The sequence below is a fragment of the Xenopus tropicalis genome, chromosome 7 (genome assembly GCF_000004195.4).
Source record: "Xenopus tropicalis strain Nigerian chromosome 7, UCB_Xtro_10.0, whole genome shotgun sequence".
Classification (NCBI taxonomy): Eukaryota; Metazoa; Chordata; class Amphibia; order Anura; family Pipidae; genus Xenopus; species Xenopus tropicalis.
In genome coordinates this window covers 40,723,210-40,747,247 of record NC_030683.2, presented here as the reverse complement: position 1 = coordinate 40,747,247, position 24,038 = coordinate 40,723,210, and the positions used below count along the sequence as shown (strand labels likewise).

General features: G+C 39.5%; 1 protein-coding gene across 1 annotated transcript; it reads right to left on the bottom strand.

The window, feature by feature from the left end:
- Window positions 1-350: 350 nt before the first annotated feature.
- Window positions 351-20,877, bottom strand: oit3 (oncoprotein induced transcript 3). The gene is made up of 9 exons (XM_002935968.5): window positions 20,718-20,877; window positions 17,802-18,176; window positions 15,542-15,652; window positions 9,514-9,636; window positions 6,950-7,072; window positions 5,633-5,793; window positions 3,365-3,780; window positions 2,893-2,992; window positions 351-821 (listed from the first exon to the last, which is right to left on the bottom strand). The coding sequence occupies exons 1-9, from the start codon at window positions 20,779-20,781 to the stop codon at window positions 642-644; spliced, it is 1,653 nt and encodes a 550-aa protein (XP_002936014.2). The 5' UTR covers window positions 20,782-20,877; the 3' UTR covers window positions 351-641.
- Between the last annotated feature and the right edge of the window lie 3,161 nt (window positions 20,878-24,038).

The window sequence follows — 24,038 nt, the reverse complement described above, 5'->3', positions numbered from 1 at the left end:
AGACAAGACAAGGGCATCTGATGGCCATTTCTGTCACTATGTGGCTACTGTTCCTACCCACTTGTTAACTGCCACCAGACTGTCGCTTCAAACACAATGCTCTCTAGTGCCTTGTGTCCCCCTGCACTTCACAGCTTGCACCTTCTGTACACAGAATACAGCTCTTCACAGTTCATTCTTGGAGCATCAGGGAAAAAAACAACTAACTTATTGGAGCAAGTTAAGAAAACATGGCACTTTGAGCCCTTTTTTTGTATCAGGGGACACTGGCATTGCATTTTAGTTTTCCTTTTGCATGGTTAACACAGCCCATATGTGGGCAGTCAGCTAGAAAAGTCATACAGAGCATGTCATTGGCAAATGTATTTATCAAATATAAATTTGCTTTTTTTTTTTTTAGGAAGTTAAGACAACTTTTCATTAATGACTGTCAAATTTTAGTTAACATTCCAATGCAGCAATATACAAGGGAAATGATGAGAAGAAACATATTTATACACTGTTGTGATAATGAAAAGGAAACAGAAAAACAGCATGTAGCAACTATAAATAGGGAAACTAGAAATACAAAGATATTGAAAAGTATATTAGCACATATATTGCTGAAGCTTTAAATACAACATTATCTCTCTGAAGTAAAATTACTCCTCAAAATCAATTCGAATGGGTCCACCAGTGAGGAGGCGATTTGCATGGTGAGTGGCCTTTTCTTCTTCCTCCATCTCTGCAGATCTCCTCATCCGACTCCGGCATCCTTGAGCGCAGCGAGACCTTTCATCCAGTGTGCCGCAAACCAGGACTTGGCAGTGCAAAAATACTTCCTGTGAGGGGGAAGCAAAGAGAAATGGGGTTTGTATCAGAGAAGCTACACTGGGGTGGCCTGCCGCTGATACATCACCAAGCAAGCTGTACACTGAAAGGCAAAGTTAAGCCCACCTTGATTTACAGAAAGGATTGACAGCCATAGAAGTAACTGAGGCCAATGTAATAGATATCACAGAGCTGTTGTTTTGCACAAGTGGTTAAAGGACATGGGATATTAACAAAAATAAATGTTTGTATACAAAGAACTTTAAGGCTCAGAATACACTAAAATATCTGCTCATTTTGACCAAAAAAAGCAGAATTTTTTCCTAATTTGACCAACCAAATGGTGTGGCAGCATTAGGGTGGCCTAATATATATATATTAGATTAGATTTAATAAATCTACATCTTTTAGAAAAAAAATTTCCTCTGTCTACCATTGCAAAGTCATGGCTAAATCTGGAGGTGGAGCTGTGGGTACCCCTGTCCTAGACAATCAGTGTAGGAGTATAATCTTCCCGTGCATGTGTTGAGGGAGTGGTCAGGGGCCTCTGCATAGGGCAGCTGCAAATATCTGCAATACAACTAATTTACTAGTGAAGTGCTAGATTTTGTCTTAAAAAATACAGGGCAAAAGTCACAGATATTTACACACCCATGACACACAATACTGGTACAAAGTTGGACATTGCTCTATGAAGGATTGTTCTATTTGCAAATACTGATTAGATGTGTGGCACTGGCTTAAGCGTGGAAGCAATGTATTTGTATTTGTAATGTGTATTTGGCATTGTATAGTAATGTGGATTATATATATATATATGATTGCACATAACATGGTTTTTTTTCTTCACTTCAGTTCATCCATAAATTACATTTTCTTTCACAATGAAATTGCTATTGTCCAAGCTTTAAGTAATCATGCGGTAAAGTCCCAATATTTGCACTGATATGTGTATGACCTTTATACCAGCAGCAAACAACTATTATCTACTAAGTTCACAAGAGCCTTCTTAATGATTGCACACCTTGAAGTCATCTATCATGGCTGATTCCACATGGGTCTGATTTTCAGCCTGCAGAAAAAAACAGGCCTAGAATCACAGATCCTCCTCTGGCATCAGCCTCCAACCCAGAACCATTGTGTCGGCCCATGTCAGGCTGTGTGCAGGTTTTGGGATTACTGCTCTAGAAGATTTGTCAAAATCCCCAAATCAGTTACCCTTCTCCCGGCAGAGCCTGGATCAGTGGCAGGGGAGCTAAGTCTGACAACCAGTTAGGGTTATATTTGGAGAGAATGCGTATTTGCTCACCTGAAATCCTCACTTAAGGGGATTGTTATAGATTTTATGGTGTAGCTTTAGTTTCTAAATTACACTGTTTACATTGCAAATAATTCATTTAAAATTTTATTCTTTAACTAAATAATATATATTTTTTAGTTGTAATATTGGTGTGTAGGTGCCATCTCAGTGCATTGTGCCTGAGTCTGAGCTTTCAGAAGGAGCCAGTGCTACACATTAGAACTGCTTTCAGGTAACCTATTGTTTCTCCTACTCCCATGTAACTGGAGGAGTCCCAAGCCAGACTTGGATTTCTTACTATTGAGTGCTATTCTGATATCTACTGTGAGCGGCTATCTTGCTACTTTCCCATTGTTCTGCTGATCGCTGGTGGGGGGGGGGGGGGGCAATATCACTTCAACTTGCAGCACAGCAGTAAAGTGTGACTAAAGTTTACCAGAGTACAAGTCACATGGGCACCCTGGGAAATGGCAAGCCCCATGTGAAATTAATTATAAAAAAAAAACTACTTATAAATAACAGATTTCAATGCAGGATTCTGCTAAAGGAGCTCTATTGACTGTCGTGTTTTTTTAAAAAAAACATGTTTTCCCATGACAGTATTCCTTTAAAGGTCAGTTATGGTTAAGCATATTTACTGTTCTTTATATTTTTGGAACTAAGGACAAGAGCCTGATACATTAATTTTCCTATATCTGTAATTTTGTTGCATGTGACCAAAGGTGGGACCTTCAAGGAAGACTTGAACCTATAAAAAAAGAAACATATGAAACTGCTTTTACCTTGTTATCTTTCCCCACAAACTTGAACACTGGAACTTGAAAATGTTTGGCAAGATGATCTTTGGATGAATATTGTTTCACTGTGTCATCAGAGACACATCTGAAAATGAAGAGGAAGACAATTCATATTTCAGATAAATAATACAAAAGCTTCCATAAGACTAACGAGATTATTTTCTCAAAGGCTGCAGATCCTAAAATGTAACTTAATATTACTTTAAGCTTACAGCAACATTATAATATATCACCTATTATGTCTGTATTTTGCATGTTTCATTTATTCCATATTTTCCCTACATCTGGGCTTGCATTTAAACATTTTACTACACACGGTTTCTTATAATGAAAGTTGTATTTTAAATCATATAATTCTTTATTATTGCTGCATTTTATAGTAAAAAGTAATTTGGACTATAATCGAATATGGCTAAAAGCAAAGCTAATCATGCTGTTAAGGCATAAAATCACTTGCCCATCCTTTATTAGGTAGTACTTCAAGATCTCATCATTATTGGAAGTTGGGGTTGCAAAGCAGCTCTCCACGAGGGTTTCCAAGCCATTCACACGCATAAGGGGTTCAATCCCAAAATAAAGGGAGTCTCTGAGCTTGAGCACAGGAAGATCCTCTCTGTATGGCTCATCAAAATCCTTATCCTTAAATATTTCTAGAGCGAATGGGAAGGTGCCTCGGTTACGGCTCATGATCTCCAGTGGGGAGTTCTTGAGGTTGGGGACGTACCCTTCAGAGATGGTATAAAGCCGAGGAAATTCACATGTTACTGGGATGAGGAGTTTGCTGGTACGGATGATAATGTCTCCATTGCTGCCTGGGGTCTGCTTGGGCATCCCAGTGACCAGATTAGAGGCAATGATCTTGTCACTTACCACCTTAAAGTTAGAAAGGCAACAATAATTTGACAATTACATGTTACAGTTTCATAAAATACAGAGCTGACTGTCAAGATTAACCCCAGAGCTCTACTAAATTATTATAATTAAGAATAAGCCCTCTCAGGAACATGGTTCTTTTCTGATCAGATTAGGCAAAGGTTATCCCATATGGGTTGTACCTAATATTTAGTAGTAGCCTAGATGAGGCAGAGCTAGCAAAACCATAGTCTTTTTAACAAGAGTAATGAAATATGTATGATATGATATTTAAGCCTTGGAGAAAACAAATGGAAGTATAAAAATTAATTTATTTGATGAATGTATCCCTTCAAAATATTTTTGCTGACTGTTCCCCATCACAGTCTCCTTAGGCTCAGAATAAGGGTTGGATTTATGATATCAATAAAGAAGAATTGTAAAGGCACACAGGGGGTCATTTATCAACACTGGGCAAATTTGCCCATGGGCAGTAACCTATGGCAACCAATCAAATTGTTGCATTCATTGTTCTACATGCAGCTGGCTGAAAAATGGCAAACACTGATTGGTTGCTATTGGTTACTGCCCATGGGCAAATTTGCCCAGTGTTAATAAATGAGCCCCACAGAGTCTTATTCTTATATGGAAGAGATTAAGAAAACTCATGGGGGCTAATATTTTGTCCAGGTTTCAGATTATTAAAACCTGGACAAGCCAAGCTGAACTAGACAGCCCAGACGTAGACAGGCAGTCCAGTCCAAAATCAGCAACCATATTTCACAAGCAAATTCAGATCTAGTTTATCACAGTTATTACTCCTATGTGCAATGAACAGTAATGGAGGTTGGAAGGGGGTGCAATTCTCTACTATTGAAGTAAGTGGTTCATTTATCAACACCAGGCAAATTTGCCAGGCAGTAACCCATATCAACCATTCAATTTTTGTCTTTTTTCAGCCAGCTGCAGGTTGAACAATGAAAGCAAAAAGTTGATTGATAGCCATGGATAATTATCAGGAGCAAATGTATAAATGAGCCCCCCGTGTGTACATTTCTCTGCCAAAAATACATATATGAATATGTCTAGACTAGATTCTATCTGCTAAAAATTAAAATAATGATCAGTTGCCAATCTGGACAAACATCTACAGGGCCAAACTCATTGAAGTCACAAGTTGTGGTGAGTTGTATGTGCATCTGGTGCAAGTTGCACTTTCAAGCTACCAGCTGTAGGCTTCCCTAGCATCAACAGGCAAACATTTGCATGATTAATTATATTAACTATATGGAAAGACGAGGAGTGTTAGGATGCAAGTACCAGAAATGAATGGTTGATCAAAATCACTACACACATTTGCTTTCACTTTAGCACAATCACCCTTGCACTTACAGTAGTAAATGAACCATTCCTTCCTTTTTGCACCTACAGAGGGTGTAGTTGCACAGTATGTCTGATATGGATTGTCTGTGGCTAACTTCAGACCCCAAAGAGCTAATGTATTAAAGAAAGCAAGGTGCACAGTGCAAACACATGAAAAGCACTCTATTTTATTCCTACAGTCCTTCTGCCCACATCTCGGATTTTGCCTGCAGCTGACAGGCACAGCTTTCTTGGAATCTTGTTGAGGTTGGCAATGCTACATACAGAAGGGATAGCACATGCAGGAGATATGGGCATTCCCTGGCACACCCCACCTTTGAATGATAAGAAGAACAATAAAGGGAACACCAGGGTCCTTTAGAGACCTCAGTGCTACCTCAGAGAAAATAGATTGATGTAAATATTATTTTGGTAATTTTGTGTCATTAGTGAACACATTTGTACTTGTAAGTGACTCTTGAAAATATCAAGAAAGAATACTTTTACGAACATTGATGATGGTTCCACAGGTCTTCAGGTTAAAGTTGATGTTGACATGAGTGCCATTGGAGACTCCTTTGCAGGATGAGTTTGATAGAGAGAGTTCCAACCCCCCTACCAGATCCTTTGGGACAGCGACTTCTATTGTGCTGGGTTTACACAGCACGGGAACTGCAGGAAATATCATAAAATGAAGCTTAGTACATGGACTGAAATAGTTAAATGCGTAAATCCTAAAATATAATTAAAGAAACTGTAATTCTAAGCAATTTTCAGTGTATATTAGTCACAGATTTAATTGGTTATTAGTAAATATTACTGCAATTGATGCTAGTATGTGCCTGTCACTTTCTGTGATTATATCTTGTGGTATACTTTGGACATGAGGACCAGTTGGCAGGGAAGCATTTTACCATTTGGCATTCTTAATTGAATGTATATTGTATAATATATGAATAAATAAAGATATATTGGATAGTTGCTGAAAATTACATTTTATTTTATTAGACATCATTTTATTTTTTGGTTTACATTATTGCCCTGATATCTTTTTCAGCAGTATCCACAAAAACTGTAGGTCAAACTGGGAAATAACAATATACGGTTACTGGAATGTGATGTTCCAACAATGACTATGCACAATTGGGCTCATTTAGCAACACTGGGAAAAATTTCCCATAGTCAGTTACCCATAGCAGCCAATCAGTGGTTGGCTTTTTTAAGCCAGCTGCAGGTAGAACAATTAATGACAAGTTTCTCAGCATAACCGCTGCTTTATTTATGAAAGACAGACTCTTGTGGAAGCTTTCGGCAACACAGAACAATAACTGAAATGTGTCACAAACAGCTTCAGGTGAGACACTGAAAGCCTCAACCTTTTATAGAAGATGGAATCCCTTACCTCAAAAGTAAATGACACCCCTTTTATAACATTCTGTGTATTCTGTGGTTACAGCTGTGCAAACAGCATGTGCATGTGGGGGCTTAGCTAGTCAGCACTATCATGTCTGGCCCTTGTGGGTTTGCAAGATGGTGATATTGAACTTTATACTTTACATTTATGGCATTTTTATATACAGTACTTTTATCTCCTACTTTACCTGCCTTGGGTTGTCTTTATAGGGGTCACTGGGGGATTTTATGTGTCCCTTTATACAGAACTTACCTGTCAGAACTTACAACGTCTCCAACATGGCCATGGGAACATTTATAAACCTTCCGGCATCCCAACAAATATTCCCTTATTTGCCAAACCCCAGTTTTTGATTTTTTCAAGGAATAATTCTGGTAAAGTGTAAATAACAGGTGACCAAATAGTTTCACTTACCTTGACAGGTGAGATTATTATCAGAGAGGCTCAGCCCACGTGGGCACTGACACTGATAGGAATCGCCAGTTTCAACACACATGTGACTACAGCCACCATTATTGTGCTGGCAGCCTGCAATATCTAACAACAGAGAAACCGTATTCAGTGATTGCTGCATGAGATTTCCAAAGTCCTCTGAGGTGAAGGTACAAACTGTATCTGACCTTTTAATCAAATGGATCTTTCCCTAAAGTTATAAAACTAAACATGAAATTATACAATTGTCTAATTGATATTAGCAAGTCTGTAGGATCACATATAGAAAATGATAGCCTAAGGACAAGCATGTGGCCCTATGGTTTTTACAGGGGCCAGATGTAATACATGGCTGCATGTGTGACACTTCCAATTAGGCTGTTAGTGACAGAATAATTACTGCAAATGACCTAAGTGAAAAGTCACACAACACACAGGCAGTGATTAGTGAATGATCACTGTAATTGTACTCCTATTGTAACATATATGGCAGAAATGGATTGTAATCCTGAATCAACAAAAGATGAAGATTTGTTTGCAGTAAAAATATTTTGGTACGTTAAATAAGTTTTTACCCCAGTGGTATGAAGGGTATGAAGCCTTTAATGTAGCACATTAAAAAAGATTAAATGTGATTAAAAAAGACACAAAAATCCCCTCCTTTGAAAACTTTACTAAGTCATTCTGTATGGATGCTTCAGAATATTAGGTAAACATCATTTTACCTTCCACACATAATTCTGTTTAAAGTGAGCAGGGATTTGTAAGATTGTTTGTCTACTCAGAGCATTTTACACAAGGTTTTTTGGTCTATATTAGCTGAATCCATGGAAGGGGAAAGTAAATCACCTTTGGCAGGAAAGAGTAGCTTGCAGAAGAAGGAGAATGAGAATGATATGGGAAAAGTCCCAGGATCCCAAAGCAATAAAGATATCTGCCACATTCTCTGAAAGTCAGTTTAATCAGCGCTTCTACAAGGGATATATTTTCTTATAATCTAAAGAAACACATTTTAATAACAATATTTGTATTAAATTAATTGGATCATCTGCTCTGATACTAACAAACTAGTTGATGTTAAATGGACAATTGCTGATTCATAAGGTGGCAAAGTAGAAAAAAGGCAGCAATTGTCCATTTGTTTGCCCACTGCATAGGGCACTGTTAAATTAGCCGCAGGCCTTTGATTTCATTTCAGGGATACACATAGGCATCCTAACTCCTGCCCCTACTGTGCGCATCATTCTGAAGTGCAAGGTAGGAGTGATGGGACTCACAGACCCCATTGGGGCCCAGTATTTTCCAACTGCCTTTGGACAGGGCTGGACTGCACATCCTGATGCTGTGCTCTTGTGTATAGTGCAGAGCATGGCATACTAGCCTAAGCACTAATGGACACACTCTTTCACTCCTTAGTGCACTTGCACCCCCCATCTCATGCTAGATTCTAAAGTAAAGGGCTCCATTATGGCCTGTGCCCGCTGATACTCCCTAACTTGCACACCTGACTGATGCACACAGTATGTAATGGCTAGGGGGCCCTGCCATGAGACAAGTTGAAATAGTAACTTCAGGCAGCAGCACCCCGAAAGTAACCAGGGTGGCAAAAAGCTGCTCCTGCTACATTTAAGAGCTGAGATCTCTACACTCTGCTAGTGTAGAGTGCGCAACTGTGCTCTCTGCACTAGCGATGTAGCCCCCCCCCACTCGGAAAGGCTTTGACTTCATTTCAGGGGTGCACATAGGTGGCTCTGTATTCATGGGGGGAGCAGGTCTCTGTGCTCCATTTTGGAGTGCAGAAACTTGTGCAGGACAGGATGCAAAGTACAAAAAACACCATGATTTTAACAGTTTGCACCGTGCCCTGCATGAAATAAATGACCCCTTTGAACATATTAGTTTTGCTATTTTGCCAGTATAGCAGGATATAGCTGAGCCAGAGGTGAAAACTAGTGCAGTGTAATGTAGTGTCCATAGAGGAGAGTTCTCGCAGCTTAGCAAGGTACTTGATACACAAGAGGTCATTTACGAACTATTTATTTACTAACACCAGGGAAATTAGTACCAGAGCAGAAAACAAAAGACTCCAGTTAGTTCAGAAAACCATGGTTGGAATAATAAACAAAGCATGAGGTTTCTATTAGTTACTGCACTCTGCAAAATTTTAAATCACCTCACATGCATCCCGTACAATGTTCCCTTTGTGCAAATGGGGCTCCGGTGTTTGTAAATACTCCCCCCATGTGATGTCTAACAATTCAGCATGTATAGGGCACAAAAATAGGGCAAAGTTACATTAAATAAAAAACACATTAAAAAAAACACTAGTGGATAAGCATAGCCAAAATCACAGTATATTCTGTGTACCGTTCTATAAGTGTCAAATAATCCCAGGAGACAGTTCAAGTGCTTCTGATATTGTTTATAAAATGAACAATGTCCCACTGGTCTGAAATATTGACAAGAAGAAAGGTTTAGGTTATAAATCAGACCCTTCAGACTGCTTGGGAGGCAGCTGAGGTGATAATGGGAAATATATCAATTACCTTCACAAGTTTTTCCATCTCTTCCCAAGACGCGTCCTTTCCCACACTCACACCGGTAGGCATTTTTCAAGTTTATACAAATCTCACTGCAGCCTCCGTTGTTTTTCTCACACTCATTTTCATCTAAACGGCAGGAACAATGATATTCAAATTTGGACCAAAATGAGATACTTTTCAGAATTAATGTTGGTGAAAAGAATCTTATTACACAGCCTATTTGGGAAGCTGCCAAGAACAGTTAATCCCATAAAGAGGAGGAAATTACATACTATGATAAATGTTAAAGGCTCTTTCTGACCACAACTCTTTTTGCAACCACAATGCACTTTGCACAGATCATATGAGATCTGAATGACATGGGTTACACATGATGGCTTATGGGGCATAAATGGACAGAACATGTTAAATTTCAGGTCTTTCTATATAAAAAGGTATTCTCACGGGAACACAGCCTGAAAAGCCCTAATAAACCGCAATATAGTTTAAATAATATATCAGGCAAGGTTTAAGTCTCCTTATACTTTAAATATACAGAACATTTGGTGTCTTTAAGGAATATTCAACACTAGGGGGCAGATTTATCAAAATGTGAGCTAGAGCTCACCACAGTAAAATTCACTCACACTTTTTATTCATACCTATTGGAGTTTTTAAAAGTGTATTTATCAAATGATGAACTCTAAATTTCACCCATTGATAAATAAACTAGAAATGGATAGAAAGCGGGTGATTTTTTTCTGTGGTGAGCTCTAATCTCACATTTTGGCCAATCTCCCCCTAAATATAACAAAACAGCATCAGCTCTTCTTGGGGACTACTTCCCACTGAAAATTGTTGCTAAGCTCTACTGTATGTAGTCAATGTATGTATGTATGTATAACTTTATTTATAAAGCGCCACAAGGGTACGCAGCGCTGTAAAATCTTACAGAATACAAAATTACACACAGGGAGGACAAGTGATCTAATAAGTAAATACAATATATATATATATATATATAAATACCATGTGGTATGAGACAGAGTAGGAAGGAGGTCCCTGCCCCGTAGAGCTTACAATCTAAGTCAAAGCCTTAATGTCTCTTCCAGGTATGTTATCAAGGCTGCAGAGACATAAGCTGCATGTGTATACAATAGTGATAAGCACATTATTTGGCAGGCATGGATATGCAGCGAAATTCTGCATTTCACCATTGGTTAATTTTGTCATGAAACTGGCGGGACACATCAAATAAGTGGCATCAAAATAGATGTGGTCATGTCAAATATGTTACGGTAAATAAGTCCTGGTTGCATCAAAAAAGTTGTGTAAAAGTTATGCATTACGCACATTTTTCACCATTTGGGGGATTCTGAGGAGTTTTGTGAATTTTTTGGCAAAGCGAAACGGGACAGATTCGCTCTTCACTAGTATCCAGTGAAACCTCAACTTTACATCCCCTGATTTTATGTCTTCCCTTATTTGACACCATTTTCCTGTGGTCTCACCAGTATATAATGCATAATACATTTGCCTGATTTCCCAGGTTTTACACCATTTTCTTCTAGTTCCTAGTAAAATGAAGATTCTAATATATTTAAATATCTTGTACACACATAAGTCGAAAATTCCTTGTCTCTCATTTCATCAGAAGCTGCAGCTGCTTAACAAGGATCCCTTGTATCTAAATGTAATGTACATTTTTTAGGAGGGGGCAATTATTGTCCTACTTTGTGTCAGATGTAAAAAGTGTTGGTGAGCCAAAAAAGCATGAAACTCTAAAACTGATGAGTAAAAATGTGTCTCTGTACTTCCAAAACTTGCCTCCAAACCAGAGGTTTGTTGAGAGCAACATCAAAGGGGGTGGTGAGCAACATGTTGCTTATGAGCCACTGGTCACTACAACTGCTGCAAAACAAATCCCAGCCATCAATCTTCTTTCTTTAATTCAATCAGTCAATATAAGTAGCCTAGATACTGAACACCCTGCTTCGCCTAACACTTTTGTGGCCCTAAGCAGGGCCGGATTTGTTTTCGGCGCGCCCCTAGGCCACCCCGTTAAACGGCCCGCGCCCCCCCAATGCGCATGCACAAATGAGCGAACAACCGCTCGTCTCCCTACCCCGCCCCCCCTGCGCGCCCGCGAGTGCGCATGCTCATACATTTAAAGCCCCATACGGAGCAGTGGGGAGAAGTTCCCACTGCTCCGTATTGAAAAAAACTTTAAAAATTCCATTGCGGCGGGGCGGCATGCCGCCCCTACTTTTCTGCCGCCCTAGGCCCGGGCCTTTGTGGCCTCTCCACAAATCCGGGCCTGGCCCTAAGGCCCTTAGGCTCCCATAGGGTGGGGTTAATTGGAATGGTGCTGGGGTTGGGTGGACAATTCTCAGGCATAGCAGCACATGGATTTGGCAGTCTGGACAGTGGCCAAAAAGTCCAACCTTGAAATATCTGTATGTTTGTGGAAAGCATTTTAGTTGCCTAATTCAGGAGACCCATCTGAAAGAACTTACCTTCAACACGTTGCCAGATCTTTTTAGTTGATGCTTTTGTATGCCTTGGGGATTTTGCAGATACCTGTGGTTGTGACAACCTAAAATCCTATGTTGCTTCAGCAGCTTCCCTTTCTGTCACTGGCGCTGTTCAATCATCCTTCTCTTTATTTTTGTACTTTTCTTAACAACCTTCTCCTCCCTCATCTTTCTAGAGGTATCTGTCTCTCTAACATGATTTCATCTGAATAAATGAATGAATCGGCAGCAGGCACTGACAGATTATTTTTCTGTAGCATATTAAGTCAGAGACACTATAAATCAGAAAGACTTTGTGCTCCCGTGGCAGACAAACTAAAAATATTCTTGGCACGAGGCACATTAAGTTAGAGGGAGCCCAGTGGCCGTTCTTTAGCTCAGCAGAGGCCATGCTGATTATCTTTGTAACAGTCTCTTCATACATCAAATCAGCCTGAGATGGGACTTTAATAATCCCTATCAGAGCAGATAACACTGACAATAATTAGTTCCCATAAGTAATACAGAGAGTGGTCATGAGGTGAAAACATTATTTTGTCATTGAATGTGTTGAAATAACATTGAAGTCGAAGTCTCAGCCTTTACCTAACTCATTTTTTTTTTTAAATAATAAAAATATTGCAATTGGATTTTAATTAAAAGAAACATAAGGACAACTTTCTGGTCACACAGCGGCTCTCATTCAGCGTGATAAGTTTTTAATACAAAAATAAGGTTATAGTTAAAGTTATACATTTTCTACAGGAAAATATCAGCACACAGGAGACCATTACATGCTACATTCTGATTGGTTGTTATGGGTTAAAAAAATATTATTATAATATTGGGACCTGTTATCCAGGTCACACAAGCGAAGACAGGCTTCAGTTCTCTATCAGGTCAGCCTAGCTGTTGATTGGTTCCTTTTCTACAGTGCAGTGTGCTGAGTGTCATGGCTCCCCTGCCCAGCCTGGGAAAGCAGGCAGCAGGAAGTGGAACGGATGGGCAGGTCTAGTAGGATTTTTGGATTCATTTTCAATAAATTGGAGGAAATCTTGTTTTTTTCACAATATGTCTGTTTTAAAACTGACTCTATGGGAAATGACCTTGCATAATTTGGAGCTTTCTGGTAACCATACAGCAATAAGATACAAGCATAGAGGACAGGTAATAGCCACGTTAACTCCAGCATAAAACAATGTTATTACAATGGCATCAAATTCATAGCGTTTCACTGTAAACGTTCCATTCCCTGGCTTAGCCATGCGTGTTTAAGGCTCTTACATATGGTTATGTAAAAGTGCGACTTTTAAACACACTTCAAGTAAATGTGCTTTTTGAGTTCAAGATTTATCTCTGGTTTAATACAGAGTACTTGGCGAGTGAATAAAAATGCATGACTGTGCTAAAAACACTACTGTGCTAAAAAGCAAATTTGAACGCTGGTAGGTACAACCAGGCAGGTAATATAACAGATTTATTTCCTTTATGCAGTAAGGTGCGCAAAAACCCACGTTTCAAATGCATGTTAAAGGCACACGAAATCGCGCCTGTAAGAGCTGTAAGCGCTGCAGCATTAACTAGTGTCAGGGTCAAAAGCTCCAGCTATATTTTATCCAATAAGTGTCAGGGTCAGAAGTTCAGAGTAACCCACTGTTGGACTGATTTTTAAATAAAAAAAAATGTTCCAAATTTTAAACTTCCAACTTTGATTTAAAGTTTGACTTATTCTTAATATAACATGTATATCATACAAATATTTGTATTATATATTAATAACATATTCTCTAATGTACAAAAAGAGTATTAGTAGCAGCATGGCCAGGGCCGCCATCAATGGGGCCCCTCACAATAAAATTTTCTGGGCCCCCCTCCCCCAGGGCAACTCCCCCAATGGCCCCTCCCATCAGTACAAAGGACACACAGACATGAGACACTGGTAGCCAGCAGTACCCCCCCTAGTACATTGGTAGCCAGCATTACCCCCACTAGAACTTTGGTAGTCAGCAGTGCTCCCCTAGAACATTGGTAGCCAGCGTTGCCCCCCCCTAGTACATTGGTAGCCAGCAGTGCCCCCCCTAGAACATTGGTAGCCAGCAGTACCCCCCTAGTACATTGGTAGCCAGCAGTGCCCCCCCTAGAACATTGGTAGCCAGCAGTACCCCTCCTAGTACATTGGTAGCCAGCAGTGCCCCCCTAGAACATTGGTAGTCAGCAGTGCCCCCCCTAGAACATTGGTAGCCAGCAGTACCCCCCTAGTACATTGGTAGCCAGCTGTGCCCCCCCCTAGAACATTGGTAGTCAGTGTTGCCCCCCCTAGTACATTGGTAGCCAGCAGTGCCCCCCCTAGAACATTGGTAGCCAGCGTTGCCCCCCCTAGTACATTGGTAGCCAGCAGTGCCCCCCCTAGAACATTGGTAGTCAGCAGTGCCCCCCCTAGAACATTGGTAGCCAGCGTTGCCCCCCCCTAGTACATTGGTAGCCAGCAATACCCCCCTAGTACATTGGTAGCCAACAGTGCCCCCCCTAGAACATTGGTAGCCAGCAGTGCCCCCCCTAGAACATTGGTAGCCAGCGTTGCCCCCCCCTAGTACATTGGTAGCCAGCAATACCCCCCCTAGTACATTGGTAGCCAACAGTGCCCCCCCTAGAACATTGGTAGCCAGCAGTACCCCCCCATAGTACATTGGTAGCCAGCAGTGCCCCCCCTAGAACATTGGTAGTCAGCAGTGCCCCCCTAGAACATTGGTAGCCAGTGTTGCCCCCCCTAGTACATTGGTAGCCAGCAGTGCCCCCCCTAGAACATTGGTAGTCAGCAGTGCCCCCCCAGAACATTGGTAGCCAGCGTTGCCCCCCCCTAGTACATTGGTAGCCAGCGTTGCCCCCCCTAGTACATTGGTAGCCAGCAGTGCCCCCCCTAGTACATTGGTAGCCAGCTGTACCCCCCTAGTATATTGGTAGCCAGCAGTGCCCCCCCTAGAACATTGGTAGCCAGCAGTGCCCCCCTAATACATTGGAAGCCAGCAGTGCCCCCCTGATACATTGGTAGCCAGCAGTGCCCCCCTGATACATTGGTAGCCAGCAGTGCCCCCCTGATACATTGGTAGCCAGCAGTGCCCCCCTGATACATTGGAAGCCAGCAGTGCCCCCCTGATACATTGGTAGCCAGCAGTGCCCCCCTGATACATTGGCCTCCTCCAGCGAGGTCCTTCCTTTTATAAGGTTGTGCCCGTGTGTACTGATGTCACACATATGCACGGGCACAACCAATAGGATTACCCGCTGACCACCAATGACAGGTCCCGGAATTGATTAAAGGGGGCCCGAGCTACTAAGAAAACTGAAGCACGGCCAGGCCCCCTTTAAAGTTAAAATCGCCCAGGCCGGGGACGACGTCCCCCCTGATGGCAGCCCTGAGCATGGCAGTTATGTGACTTGTTGTGGAACACTTCAGTGTCCCCTTTATGGTAGAATATACAGCCGGGAACACATGGTACCCTACATAGTGCTGTGCTTACCCACATACCAAGCTCACTTACCAAGACACGTCTGCCCATCTGGGCCTAGCACTGTTCCGCTGTTGCAAACACAATCTCCAGAGTCTACACATGTCCCTCGGCAATCAATAACATCACATATATCATAGAAATCTGGCAAAATACACAAGAACAATATTCAGAGGCGGGGCACAAAGTCAATATTGCATAATGATTAGCACTAAAAAACTATTCCTAGAATATACATTTTCTACCTACAATTAGGAATAATGTAGAACTATAAATAAATACACATCTTGCAGCATTTTACATGGGAGGAGGATGTACATGAGCCTCTTGTTGGTGGTGTGAATCAAGCAGATGCAAAGGTTTGCTTTTCAGGCCAACAGTCAGATACCTGTGGGAGCCATTGAACTCTCACTAGTGACCTACATACACAGGCTCTTACTGTCTTCAGCCAAAATGAATTTCTGCCCACACGAGCAAGGCATCAGTGAGTCTTAGCCACATTTATGTTGGAAAGGTATTTACTCCTATACACAAAATGACTACTGTTTCAGTCACGAATGACTCAATGGCTAAGTAATATCTGCACCTTTGGGCCTGGGTTATACATAAGTATTGCATGCAGAATTTGGATACAATTCAGAAGAATCATTTTTAATAATGTGAACAATATACTAAGCTTAAAGAGCATATGTCTACCCTTGCCTATGTGAATGATTTCTTTGTCTTTAGACTAATACCTCTCTAATACCTCTCTAATACCCCTCTATTTTTTTTATAAATTTTTAAGTATTTGCCTTTTTATTCTGCCTCTGTGCAGCTTTTTATATAGGGCTCACTGACCCCAGCACCATAAAACCCTATTGCTATGGCCTATTTTCTTAATTATCTTTCTATTTGGTCCTCTCTTATTCACATTCCAGTCTCTTACTGCCTGGTGCTAGGCTAAATTAGGCCATAGAAACCAGTTAGTTTCTGAAATTCCAAACTGGAGGCTATGAATTAAAAAAAAGCTAGTCAAAAACAACAAGAAACAAAAAATGAAGACCAACTGTAAATTGTCTTATAATATCACTGTCTACATTATACAAAAATGTAAAGGTGAACTTTTTCAGGGATCCCCATCCTTTTTTTTTTACTTGTGAGCCACAGTCAAATGTAAAAAGACTTGGGGAGCAACACAAGCACCATAAAAGTTCATGGAGGAGCCAAATAAGGGCTGTGATTGGCTATTAGGCAGCCTCTATGCACACTCAGCTCAGCTCAGCTTACAGGGGGCTTTATTTGGTAGTAAATCTTGTTTTTCTTCAACCAAAACTTGCCCCCAAGACAGGAATTCAAAAATAACTCCCTGGTTTGGGGGCACTAAGAGCAACATCCAAGGGGTTGGGGAGCAACGTTACCCCTGAGCCACTGGTTGGGGATCACTGCAGTAGAAGGTCATGTGTATGTAATGGTTATTAACTAACATAAGTACTAAATTACACCACTCCAGTAGCTCAACCAAAAATGAATTAATTTTCATCAGTTTCCTACAGACTAGGGGGCTGATTTACTAACCCACGAATCCGACCCGAATTGGAAAAGTTCCGACTTGAAAACGAACATTTTGCGACTTTTTCGTATGTTTTGCGATTTTTTCGGATTCTGTACGAATTTTTCGTTACCAATACGATTTTTGCGTAAAAACACGAGTTTTTCGTATCCATTACGAAAGTTGCGTAAAAAGTTGCGCATTTTTCGTAGCGTTAAAACTTACGCGAAAAGTTGCGCATTTTTCGTAGCGTTAAAACTTAACGCTACGAAAAATGCGCAACTTTTCGCGGAAGTTTTAACGCTACGAAAAATGCACAACTTTTTACGCAACTTTCGTAATGGATAGGAAAACTCGCGTTTTTACGCAAAAATCGTATTGGTAACGAAAAATTCGTAAAGAGTCCGAAAAAATCGCAAAACATACGAAAAAATCGCAAAATACCGATCATTACGAAAAAAATGCAATCGGACTCCATTCGACCCGTTCGTGGGTAAGTAAATCAGCCCCTAGGAAATGAAAGAAAATATCTGTTGGGTCTTGGTAGCTTTCCCTATATTTTTTCAGTGACAATATTCTTCACCTATGAAAGGTATCAGTAATACTATGTAATTTTTTTTTACATTTGAAATCTGAATTCTGGGTGACACGGATTAATATTTTATAACTTGCTGCAGCTTTACAGCAGACTATGCAGAGTATATATTTTAGGCACCCAATACAATCTCTAAAACAGATTAGAAAGAAAAAGGAAACACATACGTCCGCAATATACGTGGAAGCAGACACTAGGTTTGGTTAGCCGATAGACATAATATCCTCCTGGGCAAGCCTTGATATCAATAGTGGTGTTCCACATACAGCAATCGTTGTTGAAGCTAGCACAGGCTTGTCTTTGTACAATGCCATCTGATTCACTAGGATGACTTCCATTGAGCCATACTGGAGCATGAGTGCCACAGTGGTTTTCTGGGATACAAAAAGTCGGCATTGCATCTCCAGCCATGCCAGTAAAACGATACCACTCTCCATCCAAATGGTTGTCGCACATTGGTTTGTCTTGGGACTCATTAAATACGTGGTCTGTATTCCTCCAAGGCTCATTGAGACTTATATATGCAGAACATGGGTCAAGAGCTGGTAGGGAACATAAAACTTGATTAGAATGCAAATATTTATGCAGTTAACTTCAAGTTTAAAGGAGTAACTCTTGAAGTTAAACATTTGCAGAGATATAACTAAACCCTTAAGTATTTTGTAGTATGTACACACGATGGATACTAGCTTTATGAATAAACATAAAAACAGTGGATAAGGCTAATTTTTGGGGGGACTGCTTACATTATTTTTTAATGAAGAATGATCACTAAACTGGTTTTAAAAAACAACATTGCATTTTGTCCTAGGGTAGAGGTTTCTAAACTTTAGAGCCAAAAGCTTCTCTGCGTCAAGGTGGAATCAGTCCAGGGGCAGCAAACTGCAGCATCTCATACAATAATCAGCTCTGTTATTTATCAGCGTGGGTTTGGGTCAAACAGAACCCGAATAGCAAGCTGACCAATAACAGTGTCAAGTGACTATAAAGCTAAAATCACAATGTGTGAGGGCTATACAAGAAATGAGTACGCAACAATATAAAGAAAGGGGGGATTTCCAGTGTTTGCACCAGGGCCCTTTCTTCTTTAGATTTACCCGTGTTTGCAGCTCAACACAATGTGGCTCACTCTATATTCAGTAGCAGTGATTTTTCTTCCTCTGCAGCATTTTGCACCATGTAGGTATGGGGCACCACAAAAGCATTTAAAAATGGATTTCCCTATGTCACATAACATATAAAACGTGTTTCAGGTGCATGACACTGTGCATTTTTAATGACTGTTTTACAAAATTCACTTTGAAATAGTAAAAAATAGTGTGTAGAGAATACTGTGTATTATACAATACAAATCTGGAAGCTGTAGTAAGACGTTCTGTTAGAATACTAAAATGACAAGCTGACAGATGGGTGGAAAATGCATGTTACATATGCCGTTTTTTGTATACCAAAAATACTTTGAAGACATCCTTCAAAAAAGGTGTTTCTATAATTTTATTATAAAAAAACAAAATAAGAGGTCTTGTGCAACAGCATTAAGTGTTTTCTATAAGGTTGCCACATAACCCTTTTTAGACATTTCTATAAGCTGGATGGCTGTTTAGTAATTAGTTTAGGCACATTGTGCACAAAAGCAAATGGGCTAATGGTGTATAAAAACGCTGACCAGAAGATTAAATCACAGCAAGTCAACATTTTGAATGTTTGAGACTCTTTATAGTTCTCTGTCATAAGTACTAGTCTACCATACTAATTTGTATTGATTGGCTTGGCTAGCATCCCAGGGGTGGGGTCTGGAGCAGTGGAAGCCTGAACTCCAGTTATGGTGACAGAGAAGGGAGAAGAGTCAATTTGCTTTTCTAGGTAAACTTAAAAAGCTCAGGTTATTGGTCAGTAGGGTGTGGTTTGGGGTGGGCACTAATGCTGAATGTTTCATATTTTATATCTGTAACTGTGTTAGGAAATAAGACCTCCAACGGAACCAGGACCCAAAAAGTCTGGCAACCACATACTAAGCAATAAAACCAAGCTTTACTTAAACCTGTTATATTTTTACATTGTTTTTATGCATAAAATGACCATGTAACCTAACTCCTCTTCCCCTCAAAGAGGTTTCAAAAGAGAAGGTTTTGTGCCTTTTTACTGAGAAGAACACTATTAAATTATTGTGCTACCTATTTTCATAATTATTGTTTTATGTTGAAACAATAAGTAACAATGAGAATTATTTGAAAAATGATAAAATGCAAACAGCTTATAGAAATGACTGTGAATTTTAACCTTTCAGAATTAGACAACGGCTTTGGAGATCATTTTGATGTTAGAAGATATAGTACTGTCTGTATCAACGAAACCTGAAACTGTCTGACTGTGCCGCCGCATTATGTGTAAAATCACTCACAAAGATAATGAGCTCTGAAATCTATTCTGGAAGTGTGAACTGACAGACTGGCTGAGAGGCAAGACAATCATTTGAAAGCTGTCACAAAAACTCATAGAAGGGTTTTGAGGTAAAACCTGATGAAGCAGACTGGACTAAAAATTGGATATATGGTATAAGATCAGAACACTCAAATACATTGACAAGTACAAGATAGAAATATAATATAAAATGAAATTATCAATTGCATGAATTTCAAGAATAGCCAGCTGATCAAAGTCTTTTAAAAGGTTACTTTTACATGTTCTAGAACAGAGAATTTTAACTTGCCAGATAAGACTGTGCAGCTGCTTTCTGTATCTGGCTGAAGGTAGGTTAGTTCCTATTGTAGGAAACCATGCCTGTTAGAGGTAGCAGCTACAGATCTCCATGTCTGAGTTGGTGCTGACTCTCTGTAAATGGCAACTGTAATTAATACTTCAACACTATGCATGTGTGTGTTGTTTGTGTGTCATCTGGGTGTTGCAGATTAACAGCAGTTAGGTAGGTAGAAACATGTCTGCCATATCTAGTGTTGTGTTATTTCTATGCTCACCAACACACAAAATAAAATAAAACCATAAGGTACAGCCAACAGTACCTATAAATGGAAGAACTTGTATTCATTATCCTGGTTTTGTTTTTGGTATTTAAACCTACTTACCCAATGGGGTCACTGGTTTAAATCTTGAATAAATAGAGAACGTAAGGAGAAGAAGCTGCAGCATCTTGGCAGGTCAACTGTAAACTAGAGAATGGAAACTGAACCTCTTGGTGAACCCTTTAACTTCTTGCTAGATTGTCTGTCTGTGATTATCACTGCGTGTGTATGTTCTCTTGTTTTCTTTTATTTATCACCAAAACCCCTTTCTTTATCATATGCACTGTGCATATTATCAGAAGGAAGAGGATGAAATGGGTAGCGTCTCTGACCTTTCCAATAAATATCTGCCTTGTAAACAAGGATATTTTTACCGATTGATCCCAATGCCTCATCCTCCCATTGTTTTCTTATGATGGAATCCTGAAAATGACACTCTTCTTATCCGAAAGGGAACTGAACAGAAGGAATGCCAGGAGACAGACACTAGTCAGAAACTGTGCTTCCTCTTCTCTCCAAGTCACATGTTGCTTATATTTCTACATCCATATTTAGCTCTTTGCCTGTACAAGATAAGCCTTAAATAATTACTATTCAAAATAAGGAATAATTTAGCAAGGTTCAAAAACCAATAAACATAAAAAAATCCTTCCTACATTTTGTTAAATTAAATAATTTATTTAGTAATTTTGTTAATTCCCACTGAAAGGCAAGCCCAACTACTATAATATATCCCTACTGTTACCTCTTGACCCCCTTTTTTCGCTCACCCTTCATAAACTGCCTTGTGCCATTCTCCAACTCTTCTCCATCAGCTTCTTTAGAAAAAGGAAAGGGGTGTGGGCCTCCAGATTGAGCCTTGTCCAACAACTGTTTAGGTAAAAAAAGAGACCAGACTATTAATGTTTTTGGATGTCCAAGATTTAATCCCTAATGTATTTAGAAGGAATTATGTGTTGATTTTATCCCCACAACTTAAGTTGCAACTAAAAGCTCCTGTATGCATCTGTGCTGTTATAGACTGATTCCTTGACTTTTTGTGGGTTGCTTTTTGTTTACATTACATTTGGTGTGGCAGACACATAACAATAGATGATGTTATGGCAGTATCCTGTCAGTATGTATACATATTTCCTAAGAGAAAACTTGCTTAAAAAGGATTTGTAAATTATACACACATGCTGCATTAAAGGAACAGTAACACCAAAAAATGAAAGTGTATAAAAGTAACTAAAATATAATGTGCTGCTGCCCTGCACTGGTAAAAGTTGTGTGTTTACTTCAGAAAGTCTACTATAATTTATATAAATAAGCTGCTATGTAGCCATGGAGGCAGCCATTCAAAGGAGAAAAGGCACAGGCACATAGCAGATAACAGATAAGTTCTGTAGAATACAATAGTGTTTTATCTGTTATCTGCTATGTAACCTGTGCCTTTTCTCCTTTGAATGGCTGCCCCCGTGGCTACACAGCAGCTTATTATATAAATTATAGAAGTGTTACTGTAGCAAACACACCAGTTTTACCAGTGCAGGGCAACAGTACATTATATATTTATTACTTTAAAGCTCTTTCATTTTTTAGTGTTACTGTTCCTTTAAAGTGTAAGTTATGATCTGCCAGTAGATGATGTTCTAAAAGCCAGGAGAACTCAATGCCCATTCTCCATAGCTCAATGAAGTCAACATTGTTCAGCTCTGTTAAAAATGTTTCCTGAGGGATTTGTTTATGTTTAGTCTTTACAAAGCATTCTATACTCTTGTGCACATTCTGTCATATAATGAAATAAGTAAGAATTCATTTGCAGAATGGACAACTCAAGAGGGAAGCCCCACTTCTTTTCTTGTACACCGTAAGTCTGGACGGCTTTACTGAAGAAGAGAACATTCTCAGAATCACAACTAGATGGAACCATTTTTGTGGAGCATACTTATACCCTGTCAAGGTGACAAATACATCAAATTGCTGTTTTTGGGTGGTTGTGATTCAGAATAGATTGTCCTGGATTTCCACATATTTTAATAGAACAATATGTGTATAATTAAAGAATGAATCTCATCTTAAAGGAACAGTAACACTAAAAAATGAAAGAGCTTTAAAGTAATAAAAATATAATGCACTGTTGCCCTGCACTGGTAAAACTGGTGTGTTTGCTACAGTAACACTACTATAATTGATATAATAAGCTGCTGTGTAGCCATGGGGGCAGCCATTCAAGCTGGAAAAAAGGAGAAAAGGCACAGGTTACATAGCAGATAACAGATAAGCTCTGTAGAATACAATAGTGTTTTATCTGTTATCTGCTATGTGCCTGTGCCTTTTCTCCTTTGAATGGCTGCCCCCATGGTTACATAGCAGCTTATTTATATAAATTATAGTAGACTTTCTGAAGTAAACACACAACTTTTACCAGTGCAGGGCAGCAGCACATTATATTTTAGTTACTTTTATACACTTTCATTTTTTGGTGTTACTGTGCCTTTAAGTCACACTCAAGTTGCCCATTAAAGGTAATCTGCCTGCTTGCTTCAGTCAAAACATGTCAATCTGTGACTAATTTAGTTATTCAAAGAGCCCTGCCCTTGACCAATTGCCTCATATTATTGACAAAATTCAAATTTACAAATTATGTTCTTTTTCACAGTATGAAGATTCTCATTTATCCAGGTCATGATATACAGTATCTAGTAGAATTAAGTCTAAAACAATTGGTCTTTTCTGAGTTTTACCACTCATCCGAGTGGCTTCTTCAGTTCAACTGGCTGGTAGAGAATTCCCCGGCATTTAGACCCTTGAGGGTAGTACAGTCACATCCAATCACAATGGTTCCATTGAACTTATTCAGATAGGTGTTGGCTGAAACTGACAGGTGTAAGAAGGTATGATCCAGTCACAATGGTACCATGATTTTCATTGTTGAACGTGTTAATCCTTCAAAGTACATGACTGGAAGTTTGAACAGCCTTTATTATTTTTTTCAAAGCACAGAAAATTAAAATGAGGTTCAAATGTGATGTTGTGTTATGTTTATATTAAAAACCCTACAAATGCATATAAAGAAGTAGACATGGTGATGGTATTATTATGCTATAGTGCTCTTTTTTATTTTATGGGTCTGGGTATCTTAAAGTTGGTGGGAGAATGGATAGTGCAGAATACAAGGAAATACTACAAGGGAACCTGTTGAACAGGACTTTCATCTTTTTTTAAAGCATTAAAAGGATCCAAAACACAAGGCAAAAATAATATTGTAGTGGCACAAGAGTGTCTGATACTAAAGGTGCATTGGCATTATAAGGACAACCTGTATGAAGTCTGCCTGGAAGAAAGGACAAAACCACTCGCTAACAGTGTGGAAAGCTGACAAACTGTTACACATGGGAG